The 19,642-nt window shown below is 49.1% G+C and overlaps 1 protein-coding gene across 1 annotated transcript in view; it reads right to left on the bottom strand.

The window, feature by feature from the left end:
* The window catches only part of COL17A1 (collagen type XVII alpha 1 chain), a 47,416-nt gene that overhangs the window by 22,532 nt on the left and 5,242 nt on the right, over window positions 1-19,642 (bottom strand). Inside the window, exons 3-20 of the mRNA XM_037001349.2 lie at window positions 17,879-17,923; window positions 16,819-16,923; window positions 15,693-15,824; window positions 13,761-13,808; window positions 12,972-13,007; window positions 11,838-11,885; window positions 10,253-10,396; window positions 9,180-9,338; window positions 8,490-8,561; window positions 7,099-7,170; window positions 6,231-6,299; window positions 5,037-5,198; window positions 4,582-4,662; window positions 3,491-3,532; window positions 2,416-2,580; window positions 1,555-1,752; window positions 1,181-1,210; window positions 838-864 (exon numbers count right to left, since the gene is read on the bottom strand). Coding sequence (XP_036857244.2) covers window positions 838-864; window positions 1,181-1,210; window positions 1,555-1,752; window positions 2,416-2,580; window positions 3,491-3,532; window positions 4,582-4,662; window positions 5,037-5,198; window positions 6,231-6,299; window positions 7,099-7,170; window positions 8,490-8,561; window positions 9,180-9,338; window positions 10,253-10,396; window positions 11,838-11,885; window positions 12,972-13,007; window positions 13,761-13,808; window positions 15,693-15,824; window positions 16,819-16,923; window positions 17,879-17,923 — 1,635 coding nt within the window. The remainder of the gene's footprint in view (window positions 1-837; window positions 865-1,180; window positions 1,211-1,554; window positions 1,753-2,415; window positions 2,581-3,490; window positions 3,533-4,581; window positions 4,663-5,036; window positions 5,199-6,230; window positions 6,300-7,098; window positions 7,171-8,489; window positions 8,562-9,179; window positions 9,339-10,252; window positions 10,397-11,837; window positions 11,886-12,971; window positions 13,008-13,760; window positions 13,809-15,692; window positions 15,825-16,818; window positions 16,924-17,878; window positions 17,924-19,642) is intronic.

Below are 19,642 nucleotides of genomic sequence, written 5' to 3'. Positions count from 1 at the left end.
GTCAGAGGCTCTGAGAGTGGGGCTCAGACTCTGTTGGCAATTTTTATTTACATTGAAGTCTGGGAACCCTATTCGGCTAGATCAAGGAGCATGGCTGTGGTCACTGGGATTAGAAACCCCTTCCTCCCACCCACAGTCCTGTCCCATTGATTTTCAAACCAATGAAATATATAAATATGCTGTAGCACATAAGTATGCACCACACAAGTTAGCATGTGCTTGTCCCCCAACTAACACTGTGGATACCGTTTCCTGTGAATATGTCACGCCTCCTAAACTACCTGCTCCTTGATGGCAGGTGGTGCCTTTTACTGGATTTCCCCACAGGAGCTCCATCCTGACTGCTGGGTTTTACCCCAGCCTCCCTCACCCAATCCCTCTGAGAGCAGGCTGCTCGCTTATAATGGTGGTTCCTGACTGACTCATCAGAATTAACCTGGTGGGTCCAGGGCCCAGCCTCAGCATCTGATTCAGGAATGTCTTGATTCCTGGCAGGATGTAGGCATCTGTATTCCTAGAAATCCACCTAGAGGTTGTGTTGTAGCAGGCCCTCACGCTGCCCTTAGGAGCTTGGGGAGACACAGGCCCTGGTTCTGGGAGTCCCTGGAGCCCTGAGGAGGGGCCAGGGGGCAGTGCTACCCCAAAGCCCTGCTCTGTCATGAAACTCCTTGCTCCCCAAAAGCACAAGGGGTCTGGCAGGCTGCTTTGCAGTCCATGGGTCCTACCTCAGAGGGGAGCTGGCCAGGGAGCGTGAGGTGGGTTTCTGACACTTACTGATTGCTTTACACAGTCAACGGTCACTGATATTTAAGGTAAAAATTTCCGCATTCTATTTACCTTTAGGGCCTTGACTTCCCATGTCACCTAAAATCAGAAAGAGATGAAAACTGAGATGGGGGAGGAGCCAAGGGCCATCCCATCCTAGCGTTTTAAGGCCTGCTGGCAGCACATAAGCCTCATTACAAGGGGCACGTGTGCGTTCCTCTCAGGCTTCTACACGATGCCTCTGGTCCCTTCCCTCTCTAAGATATTTTGACTGTAAAGCCAATTCTCAACCCTCCAATAGAGACCATAAGATCTTCCCACTGCTCATCCTTTACTCTGGAAAATTTCCACCCATAAAACCTGGCTCCAAATGCAGGCAACGGGAGCAGGGAAAGGGCTCAGTCCAGCACAATACCTTTAGGGCCAGGGCTTCCTCGGAGATTCCCTACAAGAGAAGGTAATCCCTGCGTAAGCTGCACATCTTGGGTGTGTCACACATGCACACACACAAAGATGCATCACCATGGTAGAGCAGGAAGAAACCAAGGATAGGACCAGCAATCAGATTCTAACATGTGTTAGTTCTGTGCTTTTGGGTAATTCTTTCCAGGTCTCAGTGGTCCCAGTAGAAAAATGGGATCACAGTCATGGTCCTCCCTCCCTCCCAGGACTATCTAGAGCCTGGAATGAGGAGGGTTTGAGATTACCACGAACAATGTGCCCCTGTACACAGAGGCCAAGGAGCTGCTGACTGGAAGCCAGCTGGCCTCTGCCCTGCTACACGCTCACCGTTTTCTTGTTCTGTCATCAGCTTGTTTCTCACAAAAAGCCAGAGTGCCTCCTGACTGCTGCTGTCGAGGCCGGATTTGTCCATGTACAGCAGCTGGTCCTTGCTGCTCCTCTCCATGGCCTCCTTGTGGAATCCTGCACCACTCCTGAGTCTCTCCAACTCGTCCACACGTGCTTTCAGCTTCCTCACCTCCTCCGCTGAGACAGACAGACAGACAGACAGACAAAGGCAGCTTAGCTGGTGGGCCCAGGGCCGGTGCGTCCCCAGCACACACTCAGTCCTCAAAGGGAGCCTGAAACAGAGGCCCTGGGGTCTGTGGGGACTTCTCCATGAGGCTGGGGATATTTTGCTGGAATGCTTATGCAGAGGCAATCTGTTGAGGCCACCGGAGGGATTAGCTACTCGAAATCATAGCTGAGCCCTACAGAAACCTGGCCTGGGAGCCAGTCTTCTCATCTGAGATGGTGGCAGAGCTGGCCTCACTCCCCCTGGGAGCTGGTGTGAGTCAATAGAGAAATTGATATAGTGCATGGAAAAGGTGAAAAGAAAAAGGCTAGAAGGCCTGACCTGATTCTTAAGGGCAGCCAAATGCTGAGAGCTGGCTGCTGCAGGGACGGAGGGCCCTGGTCCGCAACCAGGAGCTGCCACTAAGCTTCCGCTAACTGGAGTCCCAGCTCTGCCACTAAGCAGCCATGGACCTGTGGCCAGGTGTCTCTCAGAGCCTCAGTTTCCTCACCTGCAGTAACAATGGGTCTGCAGTAATCTTGGGCCCCTTAAGCCCCTGACACTTGGGACACTCTCTAGTTCCTGCCCTCTGAGCAGGCAGTGAGGCCTGCTGCCCTACCATGATTGCCACATACCCAGAGCAATGAGGCCGAAGAGCAGCCCCAGGAGCAGCAGCCAGGTGAGTAGCAGGCCTAGCATCCATTTCCACCAGCTGCAGCAGGAGCCGCAGGGGCACCAGGCTGGCACCGCCCCCCATGTGCCCCCGCCCCCGCCTCCATGCCGGTCATAGCCATGGACATCTGTGGAATAGAAGGGAAGGGTAAGGTGAATGCAGGAGGGTCTTGCCCTCTTCCCTCCAAATTCTCTGGCTTTTGGTGACTTCCCAGCAGCCCAAGTGAGTGTGAGCGGGGCTGGCAGCTCTGTGAAACATGAAGCTAGATCCTGCAGGGAACACAGGGCCCTGGCTGGTGAAGAGCAGGTCACTTCATGGGCCTGAACTGTGACCCTGAGAAAGTCACATGACCTGTTTCCTTTTGTATAAAATGGAGTTAAAAGGTTATCTTAGATGACTGAATAAACTAGATAACCATGTGAAGTAATTCACAGAGGATATAGCACATGACACGAGGTTTAAAAACTTGATTATGAGCACTGATGTGCCACCTCCTCCTGCCCTTCATTCACCCAAACCTAAAGCGTTCCCACCTCCACGTCTCAGTTCACATGGCTCCTTCCTTGGAATCCCTGCAGTGCCCAGAATTACAGTCAGTACTTAAGGAGTGGCCAAGAAGATTTTAAGTTTTTTAGTGAAAAGAGTATTTGCTCTATATTAGTATGAAATAGACTGATAACCCTTGACGCGCTTCTCTCATAAGCCTGGGAGCAAGTGGGGAAAGTGTAAAGGACTGGGGATATATTACAGCGAAGGCCTGCAGAGCCTGCTGCAAGACACTGCAGGAGCCCGGGTGCATCGCCCCGGCCATGTTTGGGAGACCCTGGACCTGAGGGTGGGCAGTGGGTGTCCAGCAGGAGTGGCATGGCCCGTGAGCTCCACCCCCAGCCTGACCCCACCAGGCTCCCCTGGAGCCTTCGGGGAAACTGTTTTAGAGTTGGGTGGCTGGTGTGTGCAATAGCGCCAGGCAAGCGGGCCAGGTGCGTTGCATTCAGCAGGAGCAGCCCTTTGTCCCCGGGACCATTGCTCTCACCCACCTGCGGAAGCAGCCTTGCCCTTGAGCACAGTCTTCACGTCTCCTGAAAGACAAACACCGAGAACACACTTTTTGAACTGTGCTTTCAAACTGGAGGAGCCCACAAAACTGTGCGTTGAGGTGGGTCAGGCCCGTTAACTCAGTCCTCACTGATCTGGTATTTGCAGTGACTGCATTGATGAAGGCATGGCCTGGCCAGCAATTGATGGTGGGAAAAAACTGTGTTTTAACCCCCTGTTAGTTTAAACCTGTAAAGTCCAAGGTACTTTGGGAGCTCTATGTTAGGGGTGACGTTTGCATTCAAATAATAAATGTGCTTATGAGAAATAATTCCTTGGTTATGGGGCTTTGACACAGGCTCCTAACGTGGGGTGGAAGGAACTGAGCAGCAAGGCCGGGCATGGAGGACAGCTGTTCAGGAGCCCCTGATGCTCTGTGATCACCGAGTGTGGGATTTTCTGGGGACATTGTTTACAACTTCCATTAGATTTTGAAAAGGGTTTTTTGGCTCCACAGCCCCACTTCCACCCCTAAAATGTAAAGAACTGCTAACGAAGAAAATTTAGAGGCAGATGAGGATGGTAACCGATTTCATTTGCATCTTAAAAAATATGTTCTATGACTTAATTTTTTTCTTCCTTTCCTAATCTCCCTAAAATCAGTGATTTGGAGAGATTCTAGAGAACCCAGAGCATGAGAAGAAATTCAGTTACCCAGGAAAGAATCCAGATATTTGGGAAGAAAAAAATAAAGCTAGCAAGTGCTTTGCAAAGCATTTTTTTCTAATAGTTCAGAAAATTATGGTAGTGTAAGGTGAGAAAAAAACTACCACTGTAGAACCAGAATGGCTGTGGGAAGAGCTGTGCACTGATGATGTGCACACACGAATCACCTGCAGACCTTGTTAAAATGCAGCCTCTGACTCGGCAGGTGTGCTCTAGGGCCTGGGAGCCTGCATTTCTAACATGTTCCTGGGTGTTACCAACGCTGCTAGACCAGGGACCATGCTTTGAGTAGCGAGGTCTCAGAAGACAAATAAATGAAACATGGATTGGCTGAAACCAAGGTGACAGCTACCAGATTTGCTCTTACCATTAGCTTCTGATACTAGGCAGGTGTCAGCCGTGTAGGCAGCTTGCTTTTCTTTCTTTAGAGTGTCCTCTGAAAAAGAAGCTGTGCACACAAGCCATAATAACCCAGGATATTCTCTCCTCACTCCCCCAAAGCTGCCCCATATTCTGTCCTGCTGGTACGCCCTGGTAGGAAGAGGCCCCAGCTTCCCTGGGCTGAATCTCCCACATCTGTGCTTTTGGTTAGAACGTTTACTGTTGTCCAAAGACCTCTCCGGGAGCTCTTTACTGGAGTTTTCCTGGCTTGTCTACATTCAAGGAACACCCTGGGACACCCGGTTCAGGCAGGCACTTTTCACTTGAATGGGATGGCTCGGGTTTCATTTTTAGAACACCTCAAAACCACCTTGCTAGGACATTCAGTCTCTTTACTATCTGCCTTTCTGCTGAACCCCAGTCACGTGGGCTCCCACATACTTGCAGCGATGCTGGCGGGGGAGGCAGTAAAGACCTTCCCACTGTCCTTGGTCATGATCAGCAGCTCCATCTCCTTCTTGGCAGGCGCACTGTCTTTCTCCAGGATCAGGAATTTACAGTCCTTGTGCAAGAGGTCATCATTCTGGACGCTTGTGGTACAGGCTAGAGACGAGAGAGGTGGGTGAGAAGGAAGAAAAAGGTGCCAAGCAAAGGAAGAGGGGAGGAAAGGAGGAAGATGAGCTGGCATGTCTCCTGCTCTTGCTGACAGTGGTAACTGGGGACCAAAGACAGCATCCCCTGCTGGCGGGGCCTGGCCATCAGGAGGTTGGGTCAATGTCAAAGTGCTGGGCAGGTGGCCTATGGGGCTGCCTCTCCACTTGGATATTACAGGATCTTTAGTAAATGGGCAAAAGTCCCTTTTTGGGCAGGCCCTTCTTTAATTAACTTTGTGGGTTCATTTCTATCCTCAGGTCTCAATTATTACCACTTTGGGCAGTACTTTTCCTGACCACCCCATCTACCATACACACACTCCCTTCTCTACTACCTCACCTATTTCTTTCCTTCAAATATGTGTCATTTTCTGTTATTATCTCATACTTTGTCTACTTGTTTACCTGTCTGCACTGGAATTGTTAGCCTGGTGAGAACAGGACTCTGGCATGCTTTGATCATGTCTGTACTTGGGGCACTTAGAACAGTGTGTGTACCCAAAGCAGGTGCTCAGTAAATACTTTTTGAATGAATGAATTGTTAAATGGAAAGAAACGCAGCAGGATCAGAGCAAAGGAGGAAAAAGCCCTCCGTGTGCCACGAGCCCAAGTTGATAAAGATCCTACAGAAAGTAGGGGGGTGATGCAGCCTCTGAGGGGCTCCCTGGCTGCTGTGATGAGTAACGTGATGGGAGCAGGTTAGGGGCTTCCACAGGAAGGTGGGGGCTGGGTGTATGTGCCTGGCCCTATGTAGTGTGCACCGTCGAGCTTCCTGCTTCCCTTGGACAGGAAGGCCAAGGTAAGGTCAGGGACACGCTCTCTCTGCTCAGTCATGGAGACAACCATGAGGTCATTGGGGTGAGTTGCATTTGCAACCTTAGACCACCAGGGGGTTATATCTCCCCCTCCCACGTGCTATGGGTCCCACGTGCAATTCTCCCTCTGCACCCCCCTGACTTCTGCAGCTGGGGACAGCACTCACCCTGAGAGGTGGACACGCCAGTGCTCACAACGGTAGGGCTCTGGGGCATGTTTTTCTTCACACCATATGCTGCAAGAAAGGAACCACTAAGTGAGCAGGGCCAGCATGGAAGGGTGGCTCCATGAAGCTTAGCAGCAGCCTGACCAGCCCTGGTAGACAGGCAGCCTCCTCCAGCAAGAGGAAATTGATAATAATGAATCATCATCATAATGAATAATGAAATCAACTCCAGTCATGTGTGCAGCAATGAGTTTAGATAGAAATTTCTTTGGTATATTCATCATTCTAGAACTCTTGCTAAATTCCACCTCCTCCATGAAGTCCTCCTAGGCCTTCCCACATCTCCTTCCCTTCTGAGGTCGTACAGCCCTAACACCTACTCTGTAAAATTTGATTCATATTGTCTTACAGGGCCCCCCGCTTGTTTCATGGGTATTAGATTTCCTGCTCCAATGGCACAAGGTGAGGGCAAAGGCTGAGGCTCCGGCCCCTTCTGCCCCCCACCGACACCGGCCCCCCAGGTAGGTTTGCAGTGGGGGGGTGCACCATGAAATCAGCCGGATTTGGTTTGCAGTGACAGTGGGCTGTAAGGGATAGCAATGAGACATGGGATACACAGGTCACACTCCGACACACACACACAGCACAGGCTCCCCTGTGAGTTTCCCTCATGTCTGAGCCAGCAAATGCTCAAGGTTGGCATCTCCAGGTTGTAGAGTGGGGAGCTAGTTCTGTGGTGGGAAAGGTCGACTAATTTTTAGGGACATTTTCATTTCTCTAATGTAGGTGCTAAAAAGGGGTACTGTGAGTTATAGCTGCAAAGAGGCGTTACTTCCCGGCTCTGATGCCCTAAACCTCGGCTACAGACCTGTGGAGGCGGTGGCAGTACCATGGGACAGAGCAGATGAGCTGGGGGCCAGATTGTTCTGCATGCCAAACACTGTGAAAGGAATTGAGGACAGGTGAGTACAGGTGCAGAGAGGGGGCCCCTCAGCTTAAGGCAGCCCCCCAGGAGCCACCAAAGCTACTTTCATGATAAATGCCTTTGGATATGACAGAGATTCCCAAACTTTGTCAGTCTTCATTAATTCTGACACAGTAATTTTTTATACCCCATCTACCCTCCCCAAGCTAAAAGTTACTAAGAGTTCCATTTATTGAGTGTATACTTAGGTCTACACAACTTTAATAGCAGTAGTTTACACATGTGGATTACAGATGTCTCTGTATCCCTTGAAATTAAAAAATATGCCAGGGGTTCCCGGAGGACCCCTGGGGTGCCTTGGTGCACAATGTGGGAACTGTAGGCATAGGATACAGACACAACAGGGATGAGAGGCACAGAATTGTTAGTTTTCTCTTGAATTCTTCCTTCTTTTGACTCAAACACATAAAACTCCCCTCACCACCATTATTATTTCAAAGGCTGGTTATTGGTTTGTTTTGTACAATGTTCAGTCTTGTCTAGTTACCAGCTCCTCTTATTCCATCCCTTCAAGATCGTGGATCCAGTATCAGCCCATCTTCCTCATTCAGGAATTTGCAGAGAACAGGAAGTAGCAAGGGCAGAAGAAGCAAAGCATAAACTGAGTTTCTTTGGGGTTTGGTGGGACTTTAGTCAACTGCAGGTGTGAAAAATTAGGGTGCTCATTTGCATTTGCAGGCCAGCGAAGTACATAAAGATGGCCCATATCCTTATATTTATTAGTCACACTGTCAGGGACAAGTCATGTTCCTTTAAAAGAAGGTGTGGGCTGGTAATTTATTTACAGAGAGGCTAATTTGATGTATGCGGAAGTTGAGTGACTAAATGTTTCTTTCAAATGGTCATACGTTTGCATCGGAAGCTAAGTAGTAGCATTATTTGAGTCCTACTACTTACAATGAGATCTGAAATAAGATCCTTCTAATTTAAAGATGCTTTTCACCTGAAAATGTTCTGAGCCCTTTGCTTTCATTTCTCCACCTCGCACAGAAAATGAAGGGACCAGAACAGAATAAGCGCATAAGTGCGATCTCTGGCCCCCTCCCCCTTAGACCTTTCCCTGGGGGCTGAGCTCTGTCTGTACTGAGGGCAGGCCCTGTGCCTTACGTCAATTTGGCTTCTTTGTTACCATGTGCATGGAGGAAAGCCCTTATGCTCTTGGGCAGAAAGGGCATCTGCTGTAGAATCCATTCTGTTTTCCTCCCCAGAAGGGAGCATAACTATATTTGTAAGCAAGCCGCCTGAAAAAGTGATTCAAGCTCGTGAGCACTGACCTGAGGAGCAGGTGCTGAGTCCGGGTTGCAGAGTAGAGGAGCAGGACGCCATGTTATTTGGAACCCCAAAGACTGCAGAGGGGAAGGAAGGGTGGTGGTGGGAGGGCCGTCTAGCCCAGAACAGGGGGCACCAGAGAAGCCCCAGACAAAACGCCAAGGTTGCTTTTTTTTTTAGTTAAATTTCTGTTTTTAGGGGAGTCTTAGGCTCTTACCTAGTGGCAGAGAAACAAATATTAGTCTGTGCTGTGCCTTGGGTCATGACCAAGGGGTGGACATAGGTCGTAGGTTGTTCAGGCCTGGAGTGGACACTGGGTCTAGCCAAAGACCCTCCTGCTGGAGACCATTTTACAAAGAAGGCACTTAAAGCCTGGAGGATAACTGACTTGCTCAAGGTCACACAGTTTGTTCACAGGGAGTCAAACTAGGTTCCTTGCATCCATTTTCATGTTCTTTCCCATTACATTTTTTTGATACACTGTATTAGATAGTCCTTTCTGTAGGGGACCTACTAAAATAAACACCTTAGAGAATTGAACTGAAGTTCCAGTGAGAAGTTTTGGGATGTTTGGACACAGAAAGTCCCTCTAGCAAGTCTTGGGTGGGGATGGCAAACACCAGAAGGGTCATTCTGCTCGAGGTAAAGGTGTGGAGGGTTCAGGGGTGTGAGGGGATGTGCCCCAAGCCACATACCTGATCCTGCAGAATAGGCATTGGTGTTGAGGAGGGCTGAGCTTTGGGTCGTCACGTTGTTGTGATAGGCACCCATGGAGGACCCCGCTGGCAAGGTGGAGGACCACACGTGGGAGGGAAGGTTGGCATCCAGGATGGTGGCGTCGTAGGTGCCGGACACTGGGAATAGACATGCGCACCCACACCCAGCGAGGGACAGATCAGCACTCTGTGCTGCGGGAGCCCAGCTGGACTGGTTTGCTGGGACTTCCTTGGATTTTAGCCTTGGAGAAACTCCCTGCAGTCCAGGGCAAACCGCACAGTCGGTCATCTCACCGCTGTCTGAAATCTTGGGGCTGGGAAAATGTGATCTCTGAGATCACACACTCTTGTTGGCTCTTACAAAATTTAAAGTAGTAAATTTTGCTCTGGGCGTACCCATTCCTCCTTCTAAGCCCCCTCCCCATGTCCTGGTCTGCTGTTACTACCAGTGGCCTCACTCTCTTATCTGTTACTCACTCCACTTTCAGAGATGCTAGGAAGCCGTGAAAGAGGCCCCTGTAGTGAGTCCCTCACAGAAGAATCCCAGGCTTACTGCCAGAGCAGGTAGGGAAGCCCCTGGTTCCAGGCCACACTGCGCAGGCGACAGCCTTCTCCGGCGATACCCTCCTTAAACATTCCTATGTGTGAACCAGACCCAAGGGGCGCTCTGCCCCCAAGAGGGGGTTTTGGGGCTTCTTCAGATCTGAAGCCAGTTCTCCTATTCACTGCATGAGAGGGAGCCCACACAGGTCATCAAGTACCCTGAGGTTTTGGTTTTATATTTAAAAACCTGGCCAACACAGATGTCAGCAGTCTCCTGGGAAAGACTCCCTAGGATCCAGAGCCTGACTATAGCACGCACACGGGACTGGTGGCCAGAGAGAATGAGGAAGGGCCGGCCCACATTCTCACGCCGCATGAAGAGCAAGTGCGCAGTGCCCGCGCCAAGTGGCTGCCAGAGCCTGAAGGCCCCCAGGGTGCAGTTGAATTCCTGGGCAAATCTGTCACTGGCTTCCCTTCCCGCCATGGCACCCTGGGGCCCAGCGGCTTACCTGACTGGGAGCTTGCTGTCACCATTTTGGTCTCCACGGTGCCTTTCTTGGGGATGGGGAGTGTGTTGGAGCAATTCCGTGTGGGGCTCACACTTGCTGATCGGCTCCCCTTGAGCAAACGCTTAACATCATCTAATTCTGTCCCTGTGGAAGAACCCCCAGATCGTCCATTAGGACCAGGTTTCTACCCTGAATCAAACTGCAGTGGGAGGGACATTTATGGCACTCTGACTGCTGGGGAGGATGGCATCTGCTTCACATGCTGGGACATTTTGGGTTAGCCTTGTAATTTTTGCATTTTTTCAATTTATAGCACTTACCAACCTGGAACTTTGTAATATTAATGACCTCATAAATACAGTGCCTCTGCAAGGAGGTCAGAGTCCTTGGTAGATATTTTCTAATTATGCCTCATCAGACACCACAGAGATCATTCTTTTTGGCTAGAAGACCTTGTCATCCTGGATTGGGGGGTGAGGGGATCATCTATACCTGCGTCATATACAGAACCAGACCCCTTAAGACAAATGGTTCAACTGTGGTCTCATCCTCTGCACGTGCCACCTCAGGTGGTATGCTCTGTAGTGTCAAAAGGAACATTGTGATACTTTCTTGTGAGTTAATTTCCAGTCCATCTGGCTGCTGTTATTTGCAGCGAGGTGACCTAGTGGAGCAAGCTGCCTGTGCCTCCCAACGTGGCGAACAGGAGAGGAGGGAGGCAGGGAGCAAGGGCAGTGCACAGGAGGACACCAACAGATTGGCAGGCAACCCATGGCAGAGGACTGCCCAGGCCCCTCCTGCCCCTGAAAGCTCCCTCCCTTGGGTTCACACCTGCTACACCTGGAAGGCCTCAGGTGAGGTGGTGTCAGGCCTCCAGTCAGGCCCGCAGCCCCAGGCCCTGAGCTCTTCGGGTGAGCGCCGGTCTGATTTCTGAGCTGCAGGCCCAACTCTTTCTCCTCCTACCCTTTGTACCTGGCACTTGCCCTAATCATTGGGCTCATTTCAAATTGTCAAATAATGTCTAACAAGAGCATGAATCTAACATAGTCAATGGACAGAGACTGGGGAGTCCCTGGCATTTGAGATAAAGTTCAAACTCTCACAGTCTACTTCTGGCCCGTCGCTAATCTTAACTATCCCATCAGGTCCCCTCTTGACCCTTTTCCTTTAGCCACACTGAGCATTCCTCCACTGTCTCATCACATGTTCCTCCAGTGTCTCCCACCAGCTTCCCGTCTGAGCCTGAGTGACCCACCCTTCAGGTGACACTAACGCAGGAAGGCCTCTCTGGACCCCTGCTCCCCCGGCATCTGCACTGTCATGCTCTGTTGGTTTACTGTCCCCCGTGAGTAGTGAACTACTGAGCAGCAGGGACCGTGACTTTCTCAGCCCCTTGCCCCCAGCACCTAGCCCAGGCTACCTCTCACAGAAGGCCCTTAGGGTCATTTGATGACTGGGTGACTACACATACACGTGCGCACACGCACGCACACACACACACACACACATACATGCACACGCACACACACAGAAGTAGCCCTGGATTCCTGGATCCTTTCTTTTCAGCAAGATAGTGACCACTTACATCGAGTAGATGGGGACGCACTCTGCAGTCGGACTCGGATTTCACTTTCTGTATAAGGGAAGGGATGGAGAAGGCTGTGAATGAAGGAGCTTTGATCATAGTATTTGATTTGAGCTCTGAGCAGCAGATACATCTTTTGGCTGCTCTGAGATCTCTGTGTGCTGGGAACAGGAAATCCTGGTGTGCCCAGAACAAGTGCTCCTTAGAAAGAGATGTTCTTTCCCCATACCCAAATCTGTCCACTGCACCACCTCCCAGCTGCCTGGGGATGTTCTGATAAAATCCCAGGCTGGGCCAGGAGACTCTGTCACCGCCGGCAATGACCAACCCCTTTCCCGCTATCCATTTCCCTTGCCTGAACCATGCTGCTCTCCTGCTTCCGGTGTCTCTGAGGCAGGAGCGAGAGAATTCTAAAACCTACAGTGTTAGCCATTTTTGCCTCTTCAAGGCAGGAAATGGGTGGCTTAACATTATTGGTTAGCTTCAGGAGAGAGCTGGCATCTTTCCACCATCAGCCTAAAGTTGCGGGTGGTTGGTATGCTCCTGACTTTCAAGTCACAGGTGCCTCAGGCCCCTGGGGGTCAGACTGGTCATCAGGATCTCCCAGAGCCTGTGAAGAGTCCTGCCCAGACACGCACGCCCCTTGCCACCCTCAGCAGGGTACTCGAAGGCAGCTTCCCCCAGGACCCATTTCCTTCCCGGAGCCTTATCCACGGTGGATGTGGAGAGTGCAAAACTGTCATGGAGCCCTTTGTCCCCTGGAATAATTTGAAAAAGGGCTTTTGCTCATTTTTTGGATGCATAGGGCAATTACCGCTCATCTTGTCAACCAGAAGCCTAGACATGAAACCAGCATCTTCAGATAATCCACACCAGAGCAAACTATCCCCCAGATCATTACCATCTTTTCATCCTGCTTCTACTTGCATGTTAAATCACTGTCAAAACTATCCTTCCCATCCGGATAGAGCCAGCAAAAGATTTCCAGAATGCTATCAGCTCCTCAAGGGCAGAAACCATGCCTTATTTATTCTTTTGAACTCCTCACATTTCCTGGCTCAAGGCTGGACACACATTAGATGCTCAGAAAATACTTGTTGAATGAACTGAACTGAACCCAGCAACAGAGCTCACCTCGTGTTTGGCTCCTTCCTCTGGTTGAAGAGGACGCTGAGGAACAAAGAAAAGTAATCTTAGGCATATAGAAGAGGTGGTATGCTGAATATTTTTGACATGGAGATAGATCAGTTTGGTGTACCAAGATGGGAGCCTTTCAGCATGGTAGGAGTTCCATAAATGAAGACTGCATAAACCAAAAGGCAAAGAAAGTTTTGCAAGGCCCCTGTTTTGCAAACACCCTTTGCATCTAGGGTGTTACGTTAGCCGAATGAATGTTAAGTTAATTCACCCTTAGAGTGTTAACCAAGGTAATCGTTGGAGTGCATGATCCATTTGGACAGCTGACTACAGTGATCAAATGTATCAAAACACTGCCAGGGCTTCCCTTTAGTTTTTTGCTAGAGACTTCCTTGGTTTTCCAGCTGTAAGCAAATAAATAAAAAAATGTGCCCCTTTGAAGCTGGCTGTTGTGGGGCAGGGGGGCGCTGCTGGGTTCGGTTCTGTGCCCTCTAACCCCTGCTCCTTTTTGCTGGGAGGTCTCTGCGTCCTGTGGAAGGAAAAGCCTACACTTGCTGCTTGGTGTCATGGGCTTATCTGTCCAAGCCTGAGCCTTGCAGGAATAGCTGGCCATCAGTTAATGTGGCTGACAGTCCCCTAAGGTGTTCCAGGATAAAGAGCAAGGGAGAAACAGATCAGTGGAGGTCAAACTAAAGAGGAATCCCTTTAACTCATGAGGTTCCCTCCCCTAGGCGTTTTTCACTGTCTCATTTGACCACTTGTTCAGAAAATAAAGAAAGGACATACCAAACTCCTTCCGAGGATACTCCGGAGAAGAGTTCCCACTGGAGCTCCCTGGAAAGGAGATAAAACAGTACAAATGGCCACTTAAGCCCAAAGCCGGCGCTCAGGAGGATGACAGGTGCTCTTCTGCAGGCTCGTGGTCTACACACAATGCGCCTATTGGACATGGTCAGGGCACTTCATTCTGATCGCTGATCTACTTCAGTGGGGCAGGGTTTGAGCAAAGAAGGCAGGTTTTCATTTCTTTTTTGTTTTCATGTCCTTGACTGCATTTGCTCTATGCCCTCGTTGGTGCAGGGGACCTGCCCGTGTTCAAATAAAGTGCTGTCAGCGCCAGGGGTGTGTGCCTGTGGCCTGGTGAAGCCCATCCCAGACATGGACTATTACAATGGAAGTACCAGCCCCGCCACGCACTGTGGAACACCAGCCACCTCTCCTGGACTGGGGGCTCCCCAATACTCCCTGGCAGCTCTGGGTCTTGAATCATGGGCCGGGGTACCCATCTCTTGATCCTGCTGCTCCATCACTAGCACCTGTCTCCGTTCTCTGTGAGACCCATTTGCCACCTGGCTCCTCTATTTTCCACTGTAACTGCTTTTGCAGATCACCAAGAACACCAATAAATTTGGGAGGGGATCCCAGATGTCTCCCTCCGGCCTCCCCCTTGTTAACCCTGAATACTTTCTTGCCCTGACTTCAAAGTCTATGCCTGTTCCTGGTCTTCCTGCCCCCCTCAAAGGCTCCTCCTCATTTCTGTGTTCTTTGTTCCCCTTCTTCCCCCAACTTCATCTTTCTTTGTTCCCTTGAGCTTTATACACTTTTTCCTTGGCAATTCCTTCAGTTTTCCAACATCTACTAACATCTCTTTGCAAATGACTCCAAACTAGCTATCTTGCCCTGACTTCTTGCTGAGCGCAGGCCTACGCATCCCACTGCCTGCTTGGTACCCCCACCCCAAAACTGTGCCAGCAGCTCTGGTTCAGGAAAACGACGAACTCCTCCACATGGAGGCCTCCACCTGGCTTCCTTGTTTCAGTCTTTGTCACCACCATGGTCCCAACCACGTGTGTTTGAAATCTTAGCGGGGTTACTGACTCCTTTTTCTCCCTTTCCCCTGATATTTATTAATCAATTGTCAAGCTGCAATAGCTTTCACCTCCAGCCCCTCCTTTCCCCTCCCACTGCTGCACCCTTGACGCAGCCAAGCTTTCCCTCCCCTGGACTATCGAGCACCTTCTGACTTGTCACCACGGTCAGCCTCTGTCCCCCCTATTCTTCCTGCGCATGGATGCCTGAGTTCTAGTCCTGGACTTCAAGGATGATCAGTTCTTTTACTCATAAATCCCTGTGGCTTCTCACTTGATTGCAGAATGAAGTCCAAACGCATGGCCCAGCACTGAATGTGAGTTCCTGAAGCCCTCCCCACGTGAGCACCACCGCTGCTTGCTGCCCAAGCCCGACTCCTGCCTGTCTTTGTGGGGCTGCTGCCCCTGCAGATCCTACACCACCTCTCCCTTAGTGTCCCCTGAAGGCTCAGCTGGAAACAAGAATTCCCTTGTACTGTGCATTACAGCTTTTTATCTGTCATCCCAACTTTCTATTGGACTTTAGGCTCCTGGAAGACAAGATCCATGTCTGATTCATTTAAGTGTCCGTCAGGGCACACCCCACGGTGTTGAACACGTGGTAGATATTTGATAAAATATCAGTTGGGAAGTGGCCAAATGGGTGAATGAATGAATGAGGGAGTGGGAAAAATCAGTGAAATCTCCAAGGAACAGGAATCCAAAAGAGAAATGAAGGTAGAGTGGAGAGAAAGGTGCAGGGCAGGGACAGGTTAATGCCGATGCCAATACTTCAGTCTGCGAAGGATGAGGGAAGTTTCTTGGGAACCAGAGTCGTTCTCTTCTGAAAGAGAATCTGTGGGGCTGATACCTTCATATGTTCCATGGCGGGTGATGTGAGTTTTCCTCTCAAAGGTGGAGCCTGGTGAGTTGGGCAGAGTGGAGGCAGGTGAATGAGCCCTCCTGTAACTGGAGGTTGAGGCACTGCCTCGGGTGCTTCCACCTGCAAGTGGGGAAAAGCGTAAACCCTCACAGCACTTCAGCAGATGGACATTCGGGTATACCAACTAACTGCACTCAGGCTGCTCGCAGCACGAGAGGGCCCTAGGAGGGGCAGGGGACTTCAGGGGAGCACTGCCAGAAGGGTCCATTCCCACAGCTGTTCAGAAAGCGAGGTGGAGTGATAGCTCCTGCCTTTCCTACCCTGACTGCTGCAAGGCTGGGAGGTCCTTCATATATGCGGCTGCAGTGCCTGGGAATGGAGAGGCTTCTGCAGGGTTTCTCCGGAGGACCTGGCATTTCACGCAGGTCCCTGCTGGATGGACTAGAATAACTCTGATTTGGATGTGGTCTCCAGGTAAGGCAGACACCTCTCTTACAGCCTGGCTCTCTGTATGTCTTGGGTCTCCTTTTTTAGTGTCACTCCAAGATTTTTTAAATGGTTTCAGTGGTTACGTGTGTGGGGTTTTTTTGTCTGTTTGTTGTTTTTGCCTTGTTTTATTTTGTTTCAGTTTGTAAGTTATCATGAGTGTTTCACTGGGAACAATGGGCCTGTGTTGGATGCTTGCCCAGTGGAAACTCATTGTGGGATCTTTTTGTCATAAAATTTCCTTAGCACAGTAACCCAATCTTTAAGTTTCCTTTGTCGTTGTTAATTTAAGTTGTAAAGCCTCAGACGTGTACACTCTTCCCTAAAAAAGATGGCTTTAAGAGAGTGAGTCAGTGGGAAAGGAGCCACGTCCCCATAAAGCCTCCTTAATTAATTAATTATTGTTATTTATGCTGGGGACTTGAGAATGAAAATTGATCCCATTTTAAGTAGGCTTCGAATGAGATCATTTACAAGTCTCACTGTCGCTGGGATATGTTTCATTTACACAGCTGTCTGGGCATTTGGAATGGGTGACAAACAGTTGGGATGTCCCTCTCCTTGCAGGACTTCCTCTGTCCCCCTGTCCATCTGCTCTCCCCCACCCCCTCCACCAGCAGGCACCCACCTGAGTTTATGTAGCTGCTGCTGCCATGCATCACGCTCTGTTTCTCTAGCCGACTCCCTCCACCAAGAGAGCCCGTTTTAGCATAGCCATTGCTGGTCCCCCCTTCTGCAGAGACAAGAAGCAGGTGACAATTGGAGGGTGGAATCAAGCCAGAGGGTCTTCTCCTCTGCTGCTCCATGGAGGCCTTCCCTAACTTCTCACCCAAGACCCCACATGGTGCAAGCTGCCACGCTCTCGTTTGTTTGTTTGTGATACAAATGTCAACAGCAGATATTCCACCTGATTTAAAAGGAAAGTGTCCTGGTTCAAGCATAGCAAGTTGCTTATTAGGGCAGTTTAAATATTAGAAAAGGCAGCTGAATGATGAGTGGCTCCTTGAGGCCAGCATCTGGGTTGGGCTTGCTTTTTTCCAAATGCCTGGTTCAGTGCCCCAGACCTGGCAGCCACTAGAAGTGTTGGAGGGATGAGTGACGGCTCTGTGTTGCTGGTGTTCCATATGGCAGCCTGTTGTGCTCCAACATATGCTGGCAGTGGGCTCTCCCCACCACCACCCCCAGGCTTCCTGGGAGGTGCAGGGGTAGCATCAGCGCTCAGATTTTGATTATAGAATCTGCTAAACCTAAGGACCTCCTCAGAAAAACGTGGACTCAAATAGAAGCCTTCTCCTACCCTCTGCTCAGATTGGTAAGATTTCTGATATTTTAATGTCCTGATCAGGTAAATCTATAGAGATGAAAAGTAGATTTGTGGTTTTCAGGGGCTGGGAGGGAGAATGGGGTGTCTGCTAATGGTCATAAGGCTTCTTTCTGGGGTGGTGGAAATGTACTAAAATTAGATTGTTGGAAAGGCTGTACAACTCTGTAAATGATACTGACAACCGTTGAATTATACACTCCAAACTGGTGGGGTTGGTGGTATATAAATTAATGTCAATATAGCCATTAAAAAGATTTCAGATATTTTGGATTTGCTCAACTGGAGAGCAAGCAACCAAGAAAAAGGTCCCGTGGAGCCCTTCACACGTGACTTACTGAGGAAAGCTCTTGAGAGAGTCACTTACTTGGTGGTAAGGATGTTAGTCTTGTAGTTACTGTTTCCGTGATAACTAGAAAAAGACAATGAAAAGATGAGGTCTTATGTAATGTACCGAAATCCCTATATTTTGGCAAAGTCTACTATCTGTCATAGGTTCAACGTATTAAATGAGATTCATAGATTTTTGTAGACTTGTGCTTTAAGTTAGGTAATCTGACCCACTGTTCATAAAAATATGTGCAGTAACAATGCACCTAGAAAATAAGTTTACATTTCTTTGGAATCAAATGTAGTTAGTTAACCACTGATTTGAAAGATGATTTGTGTTGGCATCAGTGTCTCTCATTTAACAATTAGGTCTAGTCCAGGCCTGGGTTTGCCTTTGAAGGAGGACCAGGCCCTCAAGTCACACTCAAATGTCTCAAGTCAGTCTCTCTGCATTGCCCTTTGCATATTGTCACCCTGTCCATCTGAGGCCAATGCATCTTCCTGGCTGATTTCACTGTGAAGAGAATAAAGAAGTACTTTGTACTTCCTTTTGAATTTGGGGATGTCTCAAGGACATCATGTTTTTCTAAAATCTTCAGGGCCATCCCTGAGTGTGAGGAGGTGTAGAAAGTAAGCTGGAGTCTCTACGTCACTTTTGGTAAAATCAGGGATAGATGAACATCAAAGACAGACTTGAAGAACCTGTCCTTTTGCCTCCTGAAATTGAATTTCTCTAGACTCCAGGTGATGGTGAGTCTGTGGAGTATATGGAGGTGATAAAAGCTTCTGGTGTTTTTAAACACCTGTTAGAAGAAAGACCTCTTGCCTTCGCGAATCACTCTTTCCCTTGCAGCTGCACAGGGAGGTGGGTAGATTCTTAAAACCATCATGGGGTCAATTTTGTGCTCTGACAGTGACCATTACCTCTATCTCCCTCTGTGTTGGACATACAGAAGCATGTTTCTAGTGAGCTCACTTTCTTTAGAAGTACATGTCTCATGTATGTGTGTGTATGTTCACATGCATGTGCACATGCCCAGGGCTATGTGTATGCATGGTGTGCATGTGCACATTCATGTAGATACAGGTGGTGTCAGATCATTTTGTGCCACTTTAAGCTATGCTCCAGGCCTACTGCCCTCTCCTCAGTGAGCTTGGTTGCCCTAGCAGGAGCAGGGGGTCTGAATGTTCCAGAAATAGCATTCCATGCATAAGAAGAAATGGGTTTTCAGACTAAAATGGCAGCTTGATTTGAATTATAGTCCTTGAGATTTCATGAAACCTTTCATTGTATGGACCTTTGGGATTCCCTGACACACAAAAATACATTATTTCTTAACCTGAAGTTCCAAGTCTGTGGAGCCAGAATATTTTTATTGGAGAGATATGAAAGTCACAGGATAAGTGAAAGAGTTAGAGCTGTTAAGGGGTCAGTTTAAATGTCTCTGAATTTATCATTTGGGGGTTTTCACAAAAAGGATGTGTCTGGTCACGAACTTCAGTGCAGATTACAACTGTGACACCAGTGTTATTCTAACTTTGTCCCTGCAATACCTGGGATATTATTCTTTTGGATTTCTGTTGACCTGTATCCTTGAATAAGGAAATGGTTAAATAAAGGACAGCAAATCCATTTAAGAGAATACTATGCATCCATTAAAAATGCTACTTATGAGATTAATGATACCAAAAAAAATGCTACTTATGGAAACTATACATTAAAATGGCAATGTTCATCACTGAAGAAAAAGCAGAACATATTTTGATTGTAAGTGTGTTAAACAAGAATCAATAAAAGCCA

The sequence above is a fragment of the Manis javanica genome, chromosome 7, assembly GCF_040802235.1.
Source record: "Manis javanica isolate MJ-LG chromosome 7, MJ_LKY, whole genome shotgun sequence".
Lineage (NCBI taxonomy): Eukaryota > Metazoa > Chordata > Mammalia > Pholidota > Manidae > Manis > Manis javanica.
The sequence above is the reverse complement of the archived record's forward strand: the minus strand, read 5'-3'. Positions and strand labels throughout refer to the sequence as shown.